At 41.7% G+C, this 22369-nt stretch overlaps 1 protein-coding gene across 5 annotated transcripts in view; it reads left to right on the top strand.

Moving 5' to 3' along the window:
• The first annotated feature begins 1475 nt into the window (after positions 1-1475).
• Positions 1476-22369, top strand: part of BAZ1A (bromodomain adjacent to zinc finger domain 1A) — a 65307-nt gene continuing 44413 nt past the window's right edge. For 2 of the 5 annotated variants that reach the window (XM_079310211.1, XM_079310208.1), the window contains exons 1-3: positions 1815-2139; positions 2823-2972; positions 9680-9958. In XM_079310211.1, the coding sequence (XP_079166337.1) occupies positions 2860-2972; positions 9680-9958 (392 nt within the window). In that variant the 5' untranslated portion in view covers positions 1815-2139; positions 2823-2859. The other 3 variants (XM_079310209.1, XM_079310210.1, XM_079310212.1) reach the window with 3 other exon arrangements.

The following is a 22369-nucleotide window of genomic DNA, read 5'->3' as shown; positions in this document are numbered from 1 at the left end:
ATTATTTTATGTTGATTTCTCAATGCCCACTTAGTAGACATTTAGCTGGCATCATAAAAATTTGTTCTAGGTCCTGCTGACCTTATTGGAAGAAAAACCAGAGCTTGGATTTGTAGATCTTAAAGAACAAAATTGAAATCTAAATGAACTGCTCCACTCTGTCCTAAGAACATGAAAACGCAGTGCAACCCTATTACTCAGTGAGGATCTGTTCACTGGAAAATCACCGAGGGAATAATGAGGGGGGAAGAACACGAGGAGGAGGAAAAGGTGAGAAGAAAAGAGAAAGAGGACAAGAGAGAGCAAAGAGGAAAAGGGAATTTGCTTTTGATGTCACAGTTCTATCAGCTCATGCATTTTTCATGGATACCAACTAGTGCTAAAATAATGCTGTGCTGACAATACAGGCATGAAAAAAAGGCAGCCAAGTTCCAAATCATCATGACACTGGCTTAAAAATAGTAAGATTTACAAAAATTTGAAACTCAAAGCTCTTTTTTCCTTCTAATTCACAAGCCTTTCGGGGCTACATGTTCCAGCATTTCTCTCAAACTTGAGATTTGGGAACATAATTATTTTTAAGGTGACCCGAGGTTCCAATTTAATTGCATCTGCTGAACAGCTTAAAACAAAGCTGAGTGTTGCAAAATCGCTGCAACCCTAAGAGCTGGCAAAACTAAATGTCATAAGCATGGTGTACTACACAGTTTTGAGGCAAAGTGGGCTAAAAATGACCAGATGTTAGATACAAGTGCATAAATTTAAGTAGCAATTGTGCCCTTTGCTAGAAAGAAATTAAAAACTGAAAGGGAAGCCAGCTGGCAAATTAAAATAAACTGGTAGAACTCAGGAGTTAACCTGGTTTGCAGTTCAAGTTTTGTAAACTTGATTTGAGAAAGTGAACATTAACATTTCTCAGGGCTTTTGACTAAAGCCCGATCTTTAAAAATAATTATTGGATCGTGTGTACACATTCTGTTAGGTTTTAGCCACACATGCTATAGCAGTGCCGATTGCTTGCAGAAGAAAGCAGATCATGCACAGGTGCAGGAAACAGCACGGGACCTTTATTTGCAGGAACGGCATTCTCAGTTGTTGAATTAATTAGGTATCAGCCTTCAGGTATTAATCACCTCAATATTTCTAAGGACTTTCTACAAATTCTGATTTCTAGTATTATATTTTTAATATAAACACTGCACTTAGTTGTCATTTATTATAATGGATGTGGACTTTCTGTGGTTTTTGTCTTCCAACCTGGCTAGCACTCTTAGGAACACAATTAATTAAATACTCCAGTTTTAATTACCAATGACACTGTAAATGCATTAGCGTAAAAAAAAAAAAAAAAAAAGTGGTGAAAAATGAATACACTAATGAAACCATTTAATGACATTTTCGGTAAACTGGAAGGAAAAACAATGTTAGGGGGCCCACGTACAACCCTCATGCTCATCTTGATTATACACAATCGCACTTTCTGCAAAATGCAGCCGCACGCCCCCGCAGGCGCCGATAGCACCGCAGCTCGGGGGCTGTAACAGGGAGCAGCGCGCCCGGCCCTGCACTGTCAAACGCCGGAGCCGCCGGGGATCGGCCCCGCAGGAGCCGCCGCTCGCACGGCAGGTACGGAGGGAGAGCGGGCTGGCTGCGGGGCCGAGCCGTGGCTCTCGCCGGGCTCACAGCCGCTCGGCGGCCCCTCGGCACCGGCGGGCAGCACCGCAGCGCAGGCTGGGCCGCCCCGCCGAGCCGCGCCAGGGTCGCCGTGCTTGTGCCGCCCGCAGCCCCGCGGAGAGAGCCGCCTTCCCCCGGGCAGCCCGGCTGGGCCCACCCCCCGCACCGGAGGTCTCCGGCTGATAATTCAAAAATGGAGGATGCGCCCTCTCAGCCATTAATTAATAATGTAGCTCGCTGTCTTCCTGTGTGACACACGCTAGAAGGCACCGAGCGGCCAATAAAGATGTAGGGGAGAGCAGGGGAAGGCTCCTCCCCGCAGCTCTTCCTGATTGAGGGCTTGAAGAAGTAGATCAAAAACTTCCCAGGAGCCGGCGGGGGGGGCTGAGGAAAGGGAAGAAACGCGGCTAGGGGGACCGCGCTCCGCACCGACCGAGCAGCGAGCGCAGCCTGCGGCCGCACCAGGTGGGCAGGAGCGGAGGGAGCCCCGCAGCCCCCGCTGGACAGGCCGGAGGCCGGGCTGACCCCGCGCTGTCCCGCGGCGGCGGAGCCCGGCAGCCGCTGGGCCGGGGCGAGGCGCGGGGCGGGAGGGGCGAGAACCCCAGTTAGGCAGCGACCCGGCAGGAAGGCAAGGAGGGAGATAAGTGGTCGGCGCTGTCCCTCCTGGCTGTTTGCTTGGCGGAGAGGAGGAGGAGGAGGAGGCGGAGGCGGCGGGGGAGTGGAAGTTGGTGTCCGGCCCGGCGTGTGTGGGTCAGAGGCGGGGGAAAGGGGGTGACCCGAAGGCAGGGGCGCCGCGGGAGACAAAGCGCGGCCGGGGTATCCCCGAGCCGAGCACGTTGCGCGGCTGGCGCGGGGGTTGCCGCCTCCGCCCGCCGCTCGGCGTCATGGCCCCATTGTGAGGCGGGCGGAGGCGGAGGAAGGTGCCGCCGTTGGTCCGCGCGCAGTCCCAGGCAGGCAACGGCGTGTCGGGCACACAAAAGGCTCCGCCGAGCTGCCGCCGCCGCTCCTGCTCGCTCCTAGTCCGTCTCCCCCGGGAGGAGGGACACGCCGGGCCCGCTCCCTCCTCCCCGGGCTGGTGGGCGCCGCTCCCTCGCTTAATCCCTCCGTGTTTTTTATTCCTCTTTCCCCCCACCCCCCACCCCCTGAAGCCGATCCTGGGGCAGGAAGAGCGCCGGGAGCGGGGCGATGCCGCTGCTGCACCGAAAGCCCTTCGTGAGGGTGAAGCCCCCCGCCGACCTCCGGCCGGACGAGCGTGTTTTCTACTGCAGGGTCACTAACGAGATCTTCAGGAACTACGAGTAAGAAACAGCCCCGTGTCGGTGTCCGCGTCCTTATGTCCGTCCTGCGCTCCCCCGCCAACCCCCCCGCGCTCCGGCGGCGGCGGGCGGGGAGCGGCTGGAGCCCCCAACGATTCTGACACCTGGGCGGGCAGGGAGGGAGGAGAGGGGATTCCCCGGGTCGCTGCGGGGAGCCGTGCCGGGGGGCGTGAGGGGGGGACCGCGGCTTGCGCCGAGCCTGTGCCCTCGCGAGGGGGATGGGGGAAGAGAGGGCGGATCTCTCGCCTGGGGCAGGGGGAATCCCTGCCCCTCCTCGGCGGGGGTACCCCGCAGCCCCCTTCACCCGCGGGGAAGGAAGGCAGCCCGCTCCTTCCCCCTTCCTTCTCTCGCTCCTTCCGCGGTGTCGCCCCTGCCCCCGCCGGGGAAGTGAAAGTTGCGCGTATGGAGGCGGCGGGCGGCAACGAGCGTCTGCCGGGCTCGGGCTCTCCCTCCCGTCCGCCCCCGCCGGCAGCCGCGTGTCGGTGGCGCTCGGCGCTAGGCCGCCCCGCCGAAGGGGCCGCGCCGGGCCCGCGTTCGGCCGGCGCAGCGGGGCCGCCCGGCCGGCATGTGCCGCTCGCCCTATTGTTGTGGTGACGGCCGGGCGGGGGGCACCGGCTGCCGGGCCCGCTGCGCTCCCGGCCGGCTCCCGCCGCGGTTAACCCCTTGCTGCCGGCCCTGGCCGCGCCGCCCGGGGCCGCGCTCGCCCCGCCTCCGCGGGCAGCCGCCGGCCGCTCCGGTTGGAAATGGCCGGCGGGGAGCGCGGCGCGGGCGCGGGGTCGCTGCACCTGTCCGGGGGGTCCCGCCGCCGGAGCCCGGGTTAAACCCCGCCTGAAGCCCAGCGAGCGCACCTGTCTCCTTAGGAGCTTTTTTTCTAGTGAGGCTTTTATCACTCTTCCCATCCGTTTTCTTCTTTTTTTTTTCTTTCCTGCGTGTACAAAGCTGAGCAGGAGTGGTGACATTCCCGTTAACGGGTGAAGGCGGATGGCACGGGTAGCCCCGAACTTGTAGCCACTCACTTCACCGCTTATAAGAACAATGGACAAAGTATTTAGCAAGGCGTTTTTCAAAAGCCGATAAATTACGGCTTTTCACCACCGCTCTGATCCAGCATCATCCCCACCTACAAAAGGCCCCTGCATCCAAACTATAATAATTTTTTAAAGATGTGCAAACTAACGAGGTTAAATCTAAAATACTATTCATTTGCAACATGCGAAATAAAAGCACACCTAAATCTTTTTCATGTTTAGACTTGCTTTTGTTGCTTTTGTTGCTTCACTTAATAAAATTTTAAAGAAGCTGGATTAGGCAACTTTGAAGGATACTGCCTTACTGTTCCCTGAACTATACTCTAGGGGTGCTGAATATGTTGTTGGGAGTTCTGTAAGGAGTATTTTCCTTATAGGGTGTATAAGAACCTAACAAGGGAGGGGTGACAGCCTCCTGTTTCTATAGGAATTAAGTCCCCCTCCCCCACCATCTGATATTTTGAAGCTGCTTTTATGGTTACAATTATTATCCCATCGTTAGATGACTCTAATGTATTTGCTGACACTGGACAAATGTTTCAGTTACATGTAGTTTTACTAAAATTTCAGTATGAAAAGTATCCTTTTAAAATGTGTGTTTTCAAAATGTTTGGTGACTATTTCAAGTATTCTGACAGGCTTATTTATACTACAGAGGTGTTGTCATTAAGAAGTATGAAAGACCAAATTCCTTACTTAACCAAAGTTCATGAATTAAGGGGTAAATTTAGATGTGTTCACACAGGCGATCCCTAGAAATGTCAGTAGGTGGTTAGCTGAGAGGTCAGGCCTTAGAATGTGGTATTTGGGAAGACTGCAGAAAACTCTGCTATGCTTGTTTTTTGTGTATGGGTGTGTATGTGTTTTTGGGTAATGTGTTTGCTTTAGTTGATTTTGTTTTCTGTCTCTTTCTGTTAGGTTGGGTAAAATTGGTGCATTAGATTAGAAAATGTAGTACTTTCTTTACCTATCAAAGTGTTCTGGCACAGATGGGTGGTAAGTTTAGGTTACTGTTGGTTGTGGTATAATCTGCTGGAGAACATAAGGCTGGTCATTTTTTAGACAGTTTTAAAGATGCTGATCCTTGTCTGCTGGTTGCTGATTGATAAAGTCTTCTGAAAACAGTATTACCTATTTCTTTGCCCAAGCAAGGATAATTAGATTAATAGGGATAGTGAGGGCCCACTTCCTAAAAATTGTATTAGCTGTTTCATGAAAGAAAGCAATTGTCTAAATCTCTGAATCTGCTTTCTGAGGGGAGAATTTAAAAACTACAGAGTCCAACTAGATCAAGAGGGCTGTACAGATATATATGATAATCTGAATTCAACCCCTATATCAACTATATGAATGCTTTTAACTAGTACAAACAGTTGAGATCAGGTTGGTTTTGTGTTTGTTTTTTGTTGGATTGTTTGGTGGTTTTTTTTGGCAGAGCACAAACTTAGTGTTGAAAAGCTGCTTTCAAGGTAGTGTCAGCTTTAGTCAAGTTGATTAGAAATCATACATTAGTATTAGTCCTTTCCATATAAGAAATGGATATACTAATCGGAGAAGAATTTGGCAAGACTGCTATTTGTAAAGTGACTTTCCTGTTAAGAATGTATTTCCTCTTCAATCCGAAATACAATCACATAATTTTGTAACCCTTTGAAAAGGGGGGGCCATGTCCAGTTATATTTATCCTTAGTAACAGAAACTGAGAGAACAGATGTTCTTCATGCTTGGTTATATTCCTGGTTAGAGGGACAGACCAGCAAGGAGAGTCTGGGGGGTCATAGTAGGAAAATCAAGTGCATGAGATACATGGAATGCATGAAAAACATATTGAACCAGAAGGGTGTTTCCACCAGTCTTTGACACCTTGTCTGTAAAAGTTAATAGGTGATGTAGATGTTCAGAGAAAGTTACTGTTAAAGTGTGGGAAGTCTTGTATATGAATACAGTTTGAAAAAGACAAGGATGAGTAGTAATAGACACAGTGGTAGGAATGTTTCTCATTCTAGAACATGAGAGGGGGAGGAAGAGCAACTTAGTGAAACTTCTTTACAGGTTGCCCTGTAGAGTTCTTTGTTACAGTCAAATAGAAATCTTTCAAAAGGCTTTTTTAAGTGTCCTTAGTTAAATTAGTTGAATTTTCCTGTTTTCTTGGAGAGAAACTCTTGTATTAAATGTATTCCTTAATGCATAATTAATCTACAAATATTAAGGAATAAATTTATTTATCATGGATTTTTTTATGGTTTTTGTGCATTATTTGTAATGCATATTTTTTAATACTTCTGAAGATGAAGAGCATAAGAAAACTGATCTAGAATGGCAGAGTTGGTCTTCTCTGATTACCCTCCTGTAGTACACTAAATTACATGTTTTTTAACATATGCTATGAAAATGAGTGGAAGTAAATATTTGCAATAAATGCCCTTGAAGCACACTAAAAATCTAGTTGATTTTAAAATCAAGAGGAATATTTGGTTAGTTCAAGCAAAAGACAGCCATAATTTCTAAGCTGATTCTTATATCCATTGCAGTCAGCACAGAGATTGAAAGTAATTTATTTCTGTTAATGAACTGCCTCCTATGAAATACCTACTGAGTAGTGGCATTAAACTACTACTCAATGATTTGCTGAGAATTTTACAGTTAGCCTTACCTTGCATAGAAAACTAACTAATTAAATGAAATGAGGCATCCAGCTGAGAAGCTGGTGTTAATTGCAACCACAAAGACAAATAAGTTTTTAGTCCATGCTAATTGAGCTGATGTGGACATCACCAGGGTGCTGCAGTCACATTTGGCTTCTCAGATGCAGATGTGACCATGCAGGTGAACTTTGTGGATGTGTTTTGTATGAACTTCTTCCTCTGTGTTGTCAAGAGTCACAGAGATCTTGAACCAGCAAGGAAGCCTGAGAAACCTTAATACCCTAGATAAAGACGTAGGTAACTCTTGAGATGTGATGTACAGCAGATGCTCTTGCTGTTATGAAACAGAATGCTGAATGTTGAATGTAGAGTACAATCAAGGACATTATTACCCCTCAAGTAACCAATGTGCACTGGAGAGAGACAGGGACGGAAAGAGTGTATTTAGTGGGATTTTGTTTTCTTTCAAACCAAGTTAAAGCGAGATCCTTAAATATTGCAATAAAACTTGGTTAACAGACTAAGCCACAAATGGTTTTGTGCACTATAGGTAAAGATAGTTAAATAATGCTTTCAGAATGGAATGTAGGGTTTTTTCACACAGTTTTTTTTCGTCCCTGTAAATTCACAGGGGAAAAAATCCACACAAAACAAAAGAGGAAATGAGGGAGAATGAAACTAGATACACAAAATATGCTCGTATGCAAATAGAGCATGTTTTCTTCAAATATGTTTCAGTTAAAGTAATCTTAGCATTTTGTACTTGTAATAATCATGGATTAGGAATTTTTAGGGGTTTGTTGATTGGGATTTTAATTTTTTTTTTTTTTAGTTTTAATTTTTTTTTTATCCTCATAAGTTCAATGCTGCTGCTTTAAATAGCATGACTGCCCGGTGTCCCCTCACAAAGAATAACAGCAGCTCTTAAAGGGGCACTGTCACTGTGAACCTCTGTCACTCCCTTGTTCACTGGTACCTCCTTGACTTACTTTTTAAAAATTGTGAAAGCTAAAAAAAATATATTCTCCTACATTTTTTTAGTTACTCTTTAGAGTGTTTTTCTGTTTCCTTGCTAAAGATAATTATCAAAAGCCTCTTACCTCTTTTGGTAAATGAGACAAAAATGTATGTAGAAACACATCTGAATGAAGGTTTAAGTATTACTTTATCCATTGAATATCCATCCATAAAAAATACTTAGTCTAATACAGAAATATTGAAATGTAGGGCAGGACAAGACGTGAAGAGATCACGTTTTATCTATTCTATCACCTCACAAAAAAACCCAAACCAAACTCACGAAACAGATTTTTGTCTAACCTGTTCTTTAATATGTTTGAGTACGTGTAATACACAGTAAAGATGCACAAAGAATGACTGACAACCATCTGTTCTTCATATATTGAAGAATAATTTATCTAATTCTCTTTCCTTTGTTCTTCTCCTTTTCGTCTTTAGAGTAAGCAGGCCCACATTATCCATGTACTATCAAATATATTAGGTAGATTGCAAATGATACAAAAATCTGGAATTTTGTAGCTTTTAAATATTACTCAGATAATTTATCTATCTCTTCCTATTCTGTCCTTTTCCCCTTCTTGCAGCTGATGTTCTTCCTAAAGCATATCTTGCTCAGAGGAATCCTGTGCTCATGCAGAAAGGATTATCTGAGCCAAGACCCTTCATTGTCCTCAATCTGAAATTTCCATTTTCATTTACAAAATGTTATGATTCATCTGTCCATCTGCAGTGAACACTGTCATCTGCATCAGTGTCACCAATGAACGTTTGCCAGCTTGGGTTTGCAGGGAGACTGCAAGAAAAAACTTGATGTGAACTGTCTACTTCTCGTAACCTCATTACTAGAAATTATTTGAATAGGTCTGTCCTTTTAAAAATGGGAACACTGTGGTTTGGTTTTGGGGATTTTTTTTTAAGGAATGAAATGAAACTTCTGTATAGGTATCTCATGGAGCATACAGATGACAAAGTACTGTATGCTTTGAAATAGCTATGTTGGGCTGATAAAGACAAACCTCAGTTTGTCATGTGTGTTCAGTAGTTTTCAATACTAGTCCATTAATAGTTTTGAAGGCAAATAAAAGCATTGTCTGAACTGGGGCATATTGAAAGATTGCTCTGCTGTCTGATCACTGATCCATAATATATGATATGTTTTAACATGGCTTTGTGAATAGATATATCATCTACTTAATTTAGAAAGTGTTTTAATAAATTGCTGTTCTTCTGATACCTGTCAAAAATGGACAGATTTTGACTAATGTAAGCTCTTTGTTCTTGATTCCAATATAATAGCTAGTAAGCAAGCAGTAACAACAATACAATTTTAGCCTTAATTGGAAATGTGTGAAAGGAGGAGAATCAATATTTAGTAATGGAACAAGGGAGGAAAAGAATCTGTAGGAAAAAATATTTCAGTGCTTTTTTGTAAGAGCTATGCAAACAGTGAAGGAATAAAAACTATTTAGAGAGCTACTTGACATTAATTTTTTACTTCTACCTCTCCCATCTTTTCATTTGTGAGTAAAGGCACTCAAAATCTGGAACTTATTCAAGTTGCAACATGTTTCTGTGATCTTAAAGTTATTTCGTGTTTGTACAGTTTTAGGCGCTCATCTCGCAAATATTTGTGGAAGTGGGGGAGATGCAAGTATGATTTGACACCTATTTAACTCAGTGTGATTATTATTATGCAAAAGGCTTCTTGTAAATGAATATTTGTTTGCAGCATTTCTAGGTCTTGATTCTGTTACTGTAGTCTGTAATGAGAGGAGACTTTGGTTGTACAATAGCAATTTACCATGCTGTGGCTGAAAAATGGCAGATAACCCTTGATATGTACAAACTGTAGAGCAGTAGAGATGCTTTTGCATTTCATGCTTGTAAAAGTTATTTGCAATTTGCTGCTGTATTAACTGTGAGCAAGTTTAAAGTGTTAGTTAGAACTTAACTGTTTTCTTTCTTTCTTCCCCCTCCGACCTTTCTTCCTTTGCAGTGATTTTTTTGAACGCACCATTCTGTGCAACAGCCTTGTGTGGAGCTGTGCTGTCACAGGTAAACCAGGACTCACATATCAGGAAGCTCTGGAATCAGAGAAGAAAGCCAGACATAATCTTCAAAGTTTTCCAGAAGCACTCATCATTCCAGTTCTCTACTTGGCCACCCTTACCCATCGCACCCGACTTCATGAGATCTGTGATGAAATCTTTGCTTATGTCAAGGATCGGTATTTTGTTGATGAAACAGTGGAAGTACTTAGAAATAATGGTGCAAGGTAAGTATATTTAAAAATAAACACTTCTTTTTGTTTGATGTTGGTGGGGTTTGTGTGTGCATTTTTGAACCCAAAACCCGGTGTAATAAACTCCATCAAACAAATACATGCAAGTGAGGTGTGATGCTTAAGTTGGTGATACTATTACTGCACTTCCCTACTTTAATTAAGAGCAGGATTGTGTTGCTGTGCTTGATACCTTCCCTTAGCTCTAAAGCAGCTGTGAAGATACAACAGTGCTCTCAGGCCTTGATACTGCATGTTTTTTTGGTCTGTGTGATGGATTTGCAAAGGAATATCAGTTTTTCAGTTTTTTTCAGAAAGGTGGGTTGTTTGTAAAATAAGATTTAATGAGAAATTAGGGAAACTATGAATTAAAAAAGCGCACAAAAATTTTGATGAAACATTCTAAATTAATGGCCGAACTACTGAAAGCTTAAAATAAATGATAAATGTTGGATTTTTACTTTTTAGGTAATGTAAAATTGTGATTGCATTATCAGTGAATTTGGGAATTAATTGTATAATGTTTATAATAGTTGATTATCTGGAATTTAAGTTCATAGGGCGTTCTTCCCACTCAGTGTTATGCTTACTGTTATACTGGTATATCTATTGCAAATGTTTTTGTCATCTTAGACTAATTAAAACCTTGGAAGAATTTTGAGCTTCAGATGGGTTCTTTCTCATGTCATTGGTACCTATGCTCTATAGTATAAATAAGCTTGAGTCCTTCTTTAAAGCAGCTTCTAGGAGAGGCCTAGAAAAGGTCCACCTTTTGTGTAAATGAGTTTACAGTTTCATCTAATTGAGGTTTAATATGTGAAAAAACATGCTGAGCTTGGAGGTGGCTGCAGACTGAGTGCTAAAGCCTTTGTGGGTTCAGCTGTTGCTGCTGGGGTTTTTGTTGTTTGTAGGGTCATTTTATTTGGCTTTTTTTCCAGAGGAAGGTGACAGCTTACACTTCAGAGTAGAAGGGACTCCTGTGGGTAGCCTGATACTTAGTGCACAGTCTGGTGTTTGTTGGATGATAAGAGTGGGCTGGTTAAAAATGGTCATTGGAGAACAGTTATTCTGTGTGAGTTTTTGTAGTGGCTGATTCAGATATTATTTATGGAAAATTTTATACTACACCAGGAAGAAAAATCTCGCTGCACTGCAGGAGATAAGTTGTAACAAAATTGATATGGTTATGTACATAAGGTCAGTGCTTAATAGAAAAGCTTTCTCCATCTCTTCACTGGACTGCTCTGTTCTTTTCAACCAGTAAAGTCCCAGTCTGCAAAGCCAGGACAAGAAGAACTTCAGTAGGGTTACTGCCTTCTGTATGGAAAACGTGTATACAAAGTTTCTTTCTCTCTTTCTCCTCTTTATACCTGTCAAATGACTAGACTGTGGTTACCACTGGTATTGCAGTCATTTTGCTTAGAAAACAAGATGTTTGTTTGTTTAATTTGTTTATTTAGAACCATGAATATTATGTACTGTCAGTATAGTTTGGGTGTTATTTTTCTTTTGCTCAATGAAATGCCTTAGTATTTTCAGAGGTAGAAAACAGTTTCCAAAATAATAGCAGAAAAAATTACTGTTTTTCTGAAATTTTTTTTTCCCCCTCAAGATTAACTCTTACTTTTCTAAAATATTTGAATATGTGCATCATAGCTTTCCAAAGATGTTTCCAAAGGTAAAGTTGTGATATCCCCTTAAGAGAGTGCTGCATTTTTTTTAGCAGTCTTTAATTCTTCTTGGTTACTCAAGCTTGTGTTGAGATAAACACAAAATTATTAGATATGTATGTTCTACTTTCACTGATCAGTACATGAATAGGATATAAGCTAAATTTCTTAAGCCTCTGAGATGGACTGGATACCATTAAAAAGATTAAAGTTTCAAATAACATTTATTTCCATCAAAAGTTAGCTTGCTAGAGATTGTATGTTTTAAAGTACAGAAGTATAAATAGGTGTAAAACGCAGAATAAAAAAGTTGCCTTAGTTGATTGTATGCCACTGATAATTCTGGACAAGGTATAGCAGGAAGCTAGTTCAGACCTTAAATACTAAATTCAGGAAACACTGCAAATAGCATGGTAATGTGGAGGGACTTTTATGCTTAGAGGTACATAATTAAAAATTAAAGTGGGAGGAGGTGAGGTGTAGTTATTTGTCTGCCAATTAACAGTTGACTTTGACCTGTATTTTGAAGTACTACAGTGGGGATTAAGTGTACCAACTCATGTTACTTGTACATAACACGGCTTTTCAGCAGAGCTCTTTGCACACATTTGTCTTTTGCAGCTATGTTTTTGGGATCTTTTCTAGAAAAAATTATCACACTCTGTCTATATTGTAATACTAGTCCTACAGGACCAACAGAATTTGGCAGATCATGAAAATCTAGTTGTTTTGTGGTGTTGTAAATTCTTCCACCGTTTTTATGTATGAAGTTTTTTGTACATGTGATGTCTGCAGGATCGTTTGGTTTTCTGAGCTTTGTGCATCATTTAATGCCAAGCCTACTACATAATGCATGTGTACCAAGGCTTGCTCAAACAATTTAAATATTGATATAACTCCTAACTTTGCATGTGTAGTATTCTTGTAAGACAGACTGCAGCTCTCTAGATTTTGAACAAAGTAAGCGGTAGGGAGCCCAAACACTAGAAAGCTTAGCATTTTGGTTTAATGTAAATGGTTTTATCCTTGAGCATATGAAGTTGTCTATAATACTGCAAGAACTGACAGGTGATCTGTAAACAGAGGACAAGAGCTTTGTTCAGAGCTTAGGTAGATGTTGGGCTTTTTGATTGTATGAAACCTGTGTGTTCCAGTTTTTGGAGTGTCTAATGCTCTGTTACTTTTTCTGGTCTTATGTCTCTTATGGTTCCTAGCCTTTTTCTAGAAAAGCAAAACTGCTGCCCAGTTTTGAATTTGGCTATTTCTGCCTTGTTACTGAGGTCTAGTAGGAGGAACTCAGGAGAGATTGGGATATACTATCCTCTTCGTGTTTTGCTATGTCTGGTGTCTCCAACAACCCTTGTCAACCAGAAACAAATTGCAGAGAAAGCCCCCCTCCATACTATCATGTGGCTTGTTCAGGTGGTCCCTAAGAATTATGGATGCATTCTGGTAATCTGTTAGAAGCAACAACACTTTTGCTTTTATTATATATTTTTACTTTTATTATGTATTTATTATACATTTTTACTTTTATTATGTATTAATAAATACATAAGTGATGTATTTATTAAAAATGGCAATCTTCCTGGGTTTGTATGTGTGTGACTTTTCTAGCCACACTGGGGCTGATTTTTTTCCCAAGTGGCAGCTGTGCATGCTTTCAAACACAAGGTGCTCAGATTTCCAGTTAAAGAAACATTGGAAGTGTGTAACAACATTTTCCTAGTTGAAAAGGCAAAATTATTATTTGAAACATTATAGAATACAAAGAGAAAACTTAATCTAAAATAAAGTTTGAGTTGCTAAAAACTGAACTGAAACCAATTGACATTGTAAATATTGTCCATTAGAATGTCACATTGCAGTTTATGGAAAGTAGTTTATTGAAAAAGGCATGGAAATTACTTGAGATTTCATTGGGGTGAGGATTAGAGCAATATTTAATGTTAGCCATGGTCAATTAGATGTAAAATGAGCAGCTAATGTTTTAGCTCACACTTTATTGAAGGAGAGGAAAAATTGTTGATCACATTACTGGAATTGCTTCCTGTATTGACATTCAGAACTGGAAGTTCCAGACACATCGTGTAATTGTCGGTCTTTTGATTTTCCATGAGGAATGGTGTCTCTTGCACTAACCTGTCCATTTGTTGCTGTCTTAGTACTGTTTTATTATTGGTACTTGAAACTTGAGAAATTAATTTTCAACATCTTGACATCTGAAGACAGTTACCTGAAAACTAAAACTATGTGGTATGGAAAGCCTACCTGAAAATAATAACCTCAGCTAATGTCTCAGACACTAAAAAAACAGCCTAACTTGCTCAGCAGTAGGACCTGTTCTTTCTGCTTGAAGTCAGCAGCATGCTTTTTGGATTTTATTACTATTTTGATTTTTTTGGAGGAAGAACTACATTTAAAGCCTCTGTAAACAGCCTGTTGTGATTTATTGTCAGTATTCTGAGTCTGGGTGCTATCACAAGAAATCATGTCCATATTTATTAGGATGTATAAGTAAGCAGTTTGATGATTAGTTAATTAAACCCAAAGTTTTCAGTCTGACTTGAGCAGTGAGGAGATCTGACAACGCTACCCCCACAAATAAAAATAACTTATGTGGTGATGTCTTCCCCATGTGGAGGCTGGGGCACAACCAGTTCTTGTCTATCAGTTAGTATGGCACTTAATTGAAAAGTCAAGCACTTACAGACTTAAAATACTTACAGATTACTTAAAGGTCAGTGTGTAAGAAGGAAGAAAATCAAACAGAAAGGAATATCTTTTTTTCATTGAATTTGACCACTAGATGACACCACTGCAAAAGAATACTTGCCTAATGTCTGTGAGCAAGCAACACCAGAATGCTTTTAAAAATGAACCTACTTACAGAATTAGTGGATGATGTTCTGTTAGAAAGATTGCTGCATCTGATGATACATTTGAATGGGTTAACATCCTTTCTCTGCTTTGAATGATCTGATGCTGGTATTTGTCAGGCTGCAGGAAACAGATAATTAGAGATCAAACTTTTTAATTCATCAATTGTTTGACTGGTGTCCCAGTACTTTAGGAGTGTTCATTTAGGAGTGGATTAACCATTGCATTAGGCCAATTAAAAGATTTGCATACTGTTTTCATCTCTGTAAGTCTTAACCAGGGCACAGGAAGCATGTTGCTGGTCATGGCTATAGCTGATAAGGAGTTAGGATGGTAGAAGATAATCCTTGCAAGAGATAAAGTTATAACTAGTTTTCCAGATTTTTTATTCAAACTGGCAAGTTGCTTATATCTTATCTACCTGTCTAAATATCTATAGTTGTCTTCTGAATGGTAGGATGAGTTATTTAATAAGACTACTAGGTAGGAAGAGAAAAAGTGTCTTCCAAGTTTAGACTAATAAGTTACAGAGAATTTAAATTATAATTTTAGTGGTAACACTTAAATGTAAGTTCCTGTGTACAAAGGGAGTTTAGTACTTTCTTTTGAAAGTACTGAATTTGAGTAGTATTGAGTACTTTTGAAAGTACTGAATTTGAGTTCCAGAAAGCATCAAAACTAGTGTGATATCTGTGCAACAGCATTTCTGATAGTACTGGAAAGTAGCTTTCCTAATCATAGAGCAAATACAGTATACTTTTTCTCAGCATAGCTGTTTAAGGATCAGTCAACTTCTGGCCTAGAAGAATCATGTTTAAGGAACTCGCCTTCCATTGCCTTTAAATCCTTTGACATAAGCATGTAAATTTGTTGACTAATAAATATATTTGTATTTGATTAGTGGAAACTATGAGATGATGATACATGGCAAAGAACCTGCAACTCCTTTCTTATAAGTTGTTGAACAGCTGTTAAAACAATTGGCACTGCCAGTCTGTTAGCTCACATTCTCACACTCTCTATTTTATAACTATAAATTAAAAGGCAAAGGTTTTGGTTTGTTTTATTACTTACTTGTTTTTAATCAGTACAATGTTAAGAAGCAAAGGCTGGGCAGTCAAAATGATGCATATACCAGTGTAGTACTGTCCTAATTCTGCAGGAGACAGCTGATACAACTACTCTGTACATGCTCTAGTCCTAAGCAAAGCCACGTTTCTTAATAGTTTCTTGAAAACATACAATCTTAACTATAACTTGACAGACAAATGAAGATGCTAAAACTAGAAAGCAGCAGCTCTTTCTGTACTTCAGGAAGCTGTTACATGCATAAAATGTCTCCTTGTTGTGTGCTTTTGTTTTGTGTGTGCCTTAAACAGTACCAGTTAGCTTAGTAAAAGATGTTATTTATTTCTTCAGATCTTGTCTCTCTTGTACCTCTTTAATTACTCTCAAGCACATGAAAACTGGTAGGATGAGGATATGAGTGACTGCACTTATTTGACATTTGTTTATTTAAAACTTACTAAAAGCCAATAAAACAGAATGATGCTGTGGCTCTTTGGTACTTTTTGGCACTTGTTACTACTACAGCTTCTTGTATTACTCTTCTGGGGGTTTTTGTATTCAACTAACTTTACATACTGTTACAAAAAAGAGTGTTTTTTCAAATTTTGGCATTTGAAAAATTTTGCTTTCATTTGTGTGATTTTAAAAGTGAATTTGCTTCTGACTCGGTGATCATTATGGATTTTATTTAAAAAATTGGTTTCCAAGTCCCCCACTATCCCATTTGAAACAGTCATGTGCCATCCCAAGGGATGGTTTTTGTTTCCTTACTGTAAAGCATACAGAGACACATTTACAACTCATCTGAGCCTTCAAGGGTATCTTCGTTTTTTGACTTGAAATGGGGACATAGCAGAGTACCAGACTATTATCTCTGTCAGAGTAATTAGTGCCAGCCAGATCAAAAGCTGGTGTGCAGAATGCTCAGTTGAGGAGCTGTGAGAAGTGGTCTCCTCTCAGAGCCTCTCTAATGCCAGCCTTGGTAGGATGTAAAGGCCTAGTTGGCATTTGGGAGGAATTTTTCTGGGAAGCAAAAGTCCCAATAATTGCAGGGTTCACCTTTTTCACTTGATATCCTGTAATGGTTTTGGCCTGTTACATAGTGGAGTGCAGATTCTCTTCTCTTCTTTACACTGTGTTCTTGTACTTCCCCAGCAGCAGTAGATGGATATACCTGGCCTGGTCTGCCACTCATAATAGTTGTGTATGTGTCTTTGAGCTGCTGAGCTGAATGAAAGAATTTGTTCGGTTTGTTTCATTCTAAAGAGAAAGGGAAAAGGCTGAGGAGTTATCAGGGAGTGTGAGAGAAGAGAGACTGGTGGAGTCACATCCTTCAGTTCCTGAGAGAAATGCAGTGGATGGAAGCTTGCAAGAGTCAGAGGAACCCTGACCCTCTCACTGTCAGGCAGAAGGGTGGGACCTAAAAGGTGAGGGTGAATGGAAACAGCTCTCTGCTCAGGGAGATAGGACAGTTCCCCCCAGCCTCCCTTTCCTTTCCAAGTGCCCTTGCAGAATATGTATGAGGCTCTGCAATATCAGGGTCAGGCAGGTAATGGTGGAGATGAAGTTCTATCTCGGAGCTTGCCTAGAATGAGTCAGTCAGCCAGATGGATCACAACTTTGGCTGTTAAGAAAGAAGGAAGGATGATTGTAAGTGACTCTGTTTGCAGGAAAACTGAGGGCCCCATATACCAGCTGGACCCATTCCACAGGTGAGTCTGCTGCCTCCTTGGGACCTGGATAAGAGATGTCATCAGGAGGCTCCCTGGACGAATTGAGCCCTGTGATTATTACCTGCTTCTAGTTGTTGTGCAGGTTGGCAGTGACAAGGTCAATGGGAGAAGTCTTGTAGCAGTCAAAAAGAACTTCAGGGCACTAGGGCAACAGATTGAAGAACAGGAGCACAGGTAGTGTTTTCCTCAATACCTTTGGTAGCAGGCAGGAGTGCTGAAAGGAACAAGAGGAGCCCACCTGATGAACATGTGGCTTAAGGGCCATCACTGGAATTTTGGCTTTTGCAATACTGGGGCAGTTTATATGGCACCAGGCCTGCTGGAGACAAATGGGAGTTGTCTGTCTAAAAGTCCATGAGATGGCAAGGGTGATTGGGAAGGCTTAAAATAAGGTTTGAAAGAGGAAGGGGAAAAGACAAGACTTGGCAGAGATGAGCCTGGGTGCAGCTTGCCTGTGTTGGGGCTGAAATCAGTACCCCAGCTGAAGTGCATCTCTATTATACTGGCTCTGAAATGTGTGAGCCACGTTGGAACATGCAGCCTTACGGAGATGAGCCAGGGGCTCCTAAGGTATTAAAAGCCACAAGGGAAATCACAAGAGAATTATCTCCAAGGAATTAAGGGATGTGTTCCTCTACAAAGGTGAAACAGCTGACAGCCCAGCTGAGGGTGCCTTTGTATCAAAGCACACAGCATGAGCAGCAAACAGGAAGAGCTGGAAACCACTTTGCTGCTAGAAATCGATGACCTTGTTACAGTACTGAAATGTGGTGGAACAAATCCCATGACTGGACTGAGACCATCAATGGCTACAGGCTGTTCAGAAGAGATGGGTGGAAGAGAGGTAGAGGTGTAGTCCCCTACATCAAGAGGTGGATTGAATATGAAGAGTTGTCTCTGAAGAACAGCCACGAACAGGTTGAAAGCCTGTGGGTAAAAATCACACAAAGGCAACAAAAGGAAGCAAGTGGTTGGTGGCTGCTACAGGCTCCCTGATCAAGGGGAGCCTATTGACAAAGCCTTACTGCTTGAGCTACAGGAACCATTGCACTCACAGACTCTTGTCCTTCTGGAGGCTTCAACCACCCTGACATCTGCTGGAGAAGTAGCACAGTGGCTTGTCTTAGAAGGGACCTGATGGTCAAACTAAAGGGAAAGAAGCAAATACACAGACAGTTGAAGATAGGGACTGATAGCTGACCTGGGAAGAGCTTGAGTTGAACCTTGCCAGGGATGCAAAGAATAACAGGAAGAGCTTTAACACGTGCGTTAACCAGAAAAGGAAGGTCAAAGAGGGTGTAACCCCCTGATAAACAGTGCTGGAAAACTGGTAACAATGGATGAGTAGGAGGCTGAGGTAGTCAAAAACTTTCTTGCCTCAGTCTTCGATGGCAGTCCCTCTTCCCCCACCTCTCGAGTAGATGGACAGCTCTCCTCCATCCTCCTCCACATTTATCTCTGGTCAGTGTTTGTATCTTGCATATGCCCTAGTTCTCATCGTTCCTTCAGTGAGCTGCTTAAAGTAGGTGATAATGACACAAGCTTACCCAGCGTTTAACACTGGGTTAAGAATTTTTGGGTTTTCTTTTTTTTTAAAGTATATTCTTTTGTTCAGTTGTTTTGTCAGGTAGCTGAATTCAGTTTCAGACAATCAATGAATGAAACTGATTGCCAGGGCTGCAAAAAGCAAGCACCATGTATGTGGCTGGAAAGAGGAGTGGCAAAGGAAGTTCTCCCCATTTGACAGGAGCTGTTAAGTGATCTCTACAGTCTTGTGGAGCAGCATCCTGAGGCTCCAGGTGCGGTTTGCTGTTGTGTACCTTCAGCCTGCAAGTCCTTCCTTAGAGTTCTGGGAGTGATAGAATTTGGTCAGTTTTCTGTTAGTTGTGTTAAACTGCTCTTCTAACACAGCCCAGAATTGTTTCTGCAGGAGACTGACAGAGTTAGGTTTCCTGAGAAACTGTCCTGTGCCACAGTCTGCAGTCCCTATCTCTTGGATTGCTGGTGTTTGTTCTGTTCTCTTGCTTGTGCAGCTGACCAGCCCTACCCAACATTAATGGAAATCAATGGAAATTTTCAGACTTTTTCATTCGAGAGAGAAGATGCATTTTTTAGAAAAATTATGTTTGTGATGCCACCTCTGGCTTTGTGTTGAAAACCTTTGAACTCCTGTTTGTTCTTTGTTGCTTTGGTTTTTTTTAAAAGAATAAAGATAAAACCACAAGGCTAAACCTTTATTGGAGCCCTTCCCATAAGAGACCTCAAAGATCTTAGTTTCTCAGCCTAAAAAAATGATCTGTAAGCATAAGACCATCCTTTCAACGAGCATGAAGACCCCACTGTTAATAACAGCCTGTAGTGCACAAATAGGTAAGCAAAATTGTTTTAGGTAGTGTCATCTGAGCTAGCATTGTTGGGACTGTTGCATATTGATGGTTCCATTCTCAATTTATTTTGAAAGCCTTTGGGATTCATTCATTGTTACTGTAATCTTTATTGTAATGTGCACAGAAAGTGCTTCCTGACTGATGGGGATATTTAGGGTACATATTTATGTATGTTGATGCTGCTGTCTTTTTAGATTCAGTTGCCCCCAGATCTTATTTTATGGGGAATAGTGAGTATGGTTTGATATAAGCTGTGTAAAGATCTTAAAGTATCATTTTTAGGAAGTAATTCAAGTAATACGCTTCATTTAAATATCTTGATTCAGCTTTCAGCTATGTTGTTTTTTGTACCTTATAATATAAAACAAGAGTTGTAGTCGGTGAACTCAGGGAATTACTAGGTTATTAAGAACAGCAGACCACTTCCACTAGAAACTGTCTTTTCCACTTAGTCCAGGGAATTGGTGCTATTAGCCATGAAAGCTAAAAAAAAAAAAAATCCTTCATAGATGATTTCTTTAATGCCAGAAGGAACGGTTGCATCACTGTCTTTAATCTCCTGTCTATCAGTAAGCATTAAATTGCACAGGACTGTGCTTTTATTGCACCAGGTAATGTGTTTCACTTGATTCCTTCCCCAAAGGTTTCTGGTAATGATTTGAATGGCATAGAAGATGGAGTATCACTTCCTTTCTGAGATAGCTTAATCTGTTAGTCATTCTTCCTGCTGAAAAATAAAGGGGAAGGGGGCGGGGGTGGAATGCAGCTGTATTGGGGATTTTGCTGCTCACTGAATCCAGCGTATAGAATATGTAACTTCCATTCGTAGAGGAGGAGATGCGGCGCCCCGTGAATGGCGGGGCTGCCCGATGGATAGCAGGTAGACCGCAGGTTGGAAAGCTCCTGGGTGACTGGAATGCCGCGGTGTTTTTGTGCCGAGGGCGGGCGGCCGTGCGTGCGCCGGGGCCTTTGTCCGCGGGGCCGCGGGGGGAGCCGCGCCCTCCAGCGGGGAGCGCGGTAACAGCAGCAGCGTGCGGGGAGCGTCCCCTTGGCCATCGCAGACTGGGAGTCTCAATTGGGATTGGACTCACTAGGAAATAGACTTTATAATCTGAAACAAAACTAGTTCTACTGAGAAGTCTTTTTTTAGGAGGTGATCTTTGTTGTATTAAAAAAAAAACCCTAATAATACACATTCTGTTATGTAATTGGGTCCATATTATATAGTATAAAGGGGTGACTGTGATGTTCCAAATATTGGAAAACCAACTTCCTAATAGTAGACATTTCTTAGAGGACTCAGAGTCTGGTGCTGTGCCAGACCTTAATAAGCCTGTTGGACTTGGGTTGACTTTGTGAACAGTCACCAGATTCTACCTCCATTATACTTGGACACTCTTGGTTCTTTATACTGAGTCTATTTAGATTCTTTGTAGTTAACAAGCTTGGTCTCCACTCTCTGGGAAGACATGTCTTCCAGTCCCAGACCAGCCAGCTTTGGAAATGAGATAGGCTGCATTGGAATGGCTGTGTGCCTGTAGCCAGCAAGTCCAGGTGGGCTCAGGCTGCCTCTGTGTGCAAGCAGCTCTGGTGTCCCCATGGATACTGTAAGCATTGGTCATATTGTTGTCTTTAGGAGTATATAAGGATTTTAATAGTTTTGTTGGTTTTTAAAAAATAAAATAATTTCATATATTTTTTAATAACCTGCTGGAGCATCATGGAGCTCCCTTCCTGTTGGAGAGAGCAGCTGTAGGGTCTAACTGCATTACTGATCCTTGGTAATGTCACAAGAATTCTACCTAGGATATTTTAATGTTATTATGTTATTTTCATTCTTTGGGGTTTTCTCTGGCTACCACTATCTTTTCTTTCCCCTTCCCCACCTCCAGTCTTCCCAGTGTGTGCAAGTTTTGGGTAGTACTGTCTGCTTGCAGAAAGACGTGTTAAAGAAGTATTTTGACATTGCTTCCTTTTTGCCAGTATTCAGTTCAGACAGAACATCTACAATCTGTTTGTCATGGATTTTGTGAAGTTTGTTTGGTTTTAGCCTAAGTGTGACACCACTAATTCAAGCCCAGGACTTAATGTATTCTTCATTTTGTATATTTCTAGTAGGAGTGCTTGGAGAAGAAAATTATTATATGTTCTTTTACCCCATGCTTTGAGCTTTTAGTGGTAGAATGTGACAATGCCCATTGAGTACAGCAGTTAATATTCATGACTCAGACAAGGCTTTTGGATGTTAAGCCAAAGAATGGGAACCGTGGAATTGTAGAAAGGGCTGAAAGTTTGTAGTTAAGAACCAGCTATAGTGCAGTTGCCCAGCATGAAGTGTTGATTAATTATACTTTTTGATATGTAGTTAATTCTCCCTTTTATAACTAGCATTCAGGATAGCAAAGGAAGAGACTTGTTTTGTCAATTGTGTGCATGCCAGATGGAGCCCTAATATGTGTCAGCAGATAAATGGGCCATTATTAAGATTAGATGCATAATGATCATTTCAGCCTTGTTTATTTAGGTCATCAACAGTAGTAGAAAATGATCTCTTACAAGAAAAAATACTTTGGCATCTGAAAATCTTTTGCTTTTCTTAGACTGCTATGAAAATAACGTAGAATTTTTGTCGTCTAGTTTTAAAGTAACACATTAAATTAACTTTTT

Source organism: Erithacus rubecula (genome assembly GCF_903797595.1).
Source record: "Erithacus rubecula genome assembly, chromosome: 6".
NCBI classification, from domain to species: Eukaryota; Metazoa; Chordata; class Aves; order Passeriformes; family Muscicapidae; genus Erithacus; species Erithacus rubecula.
Note: the sequence above shows the minus strand (reverse complement) of the source record. Positions and strands in the feature narration are given on the sequence as shown.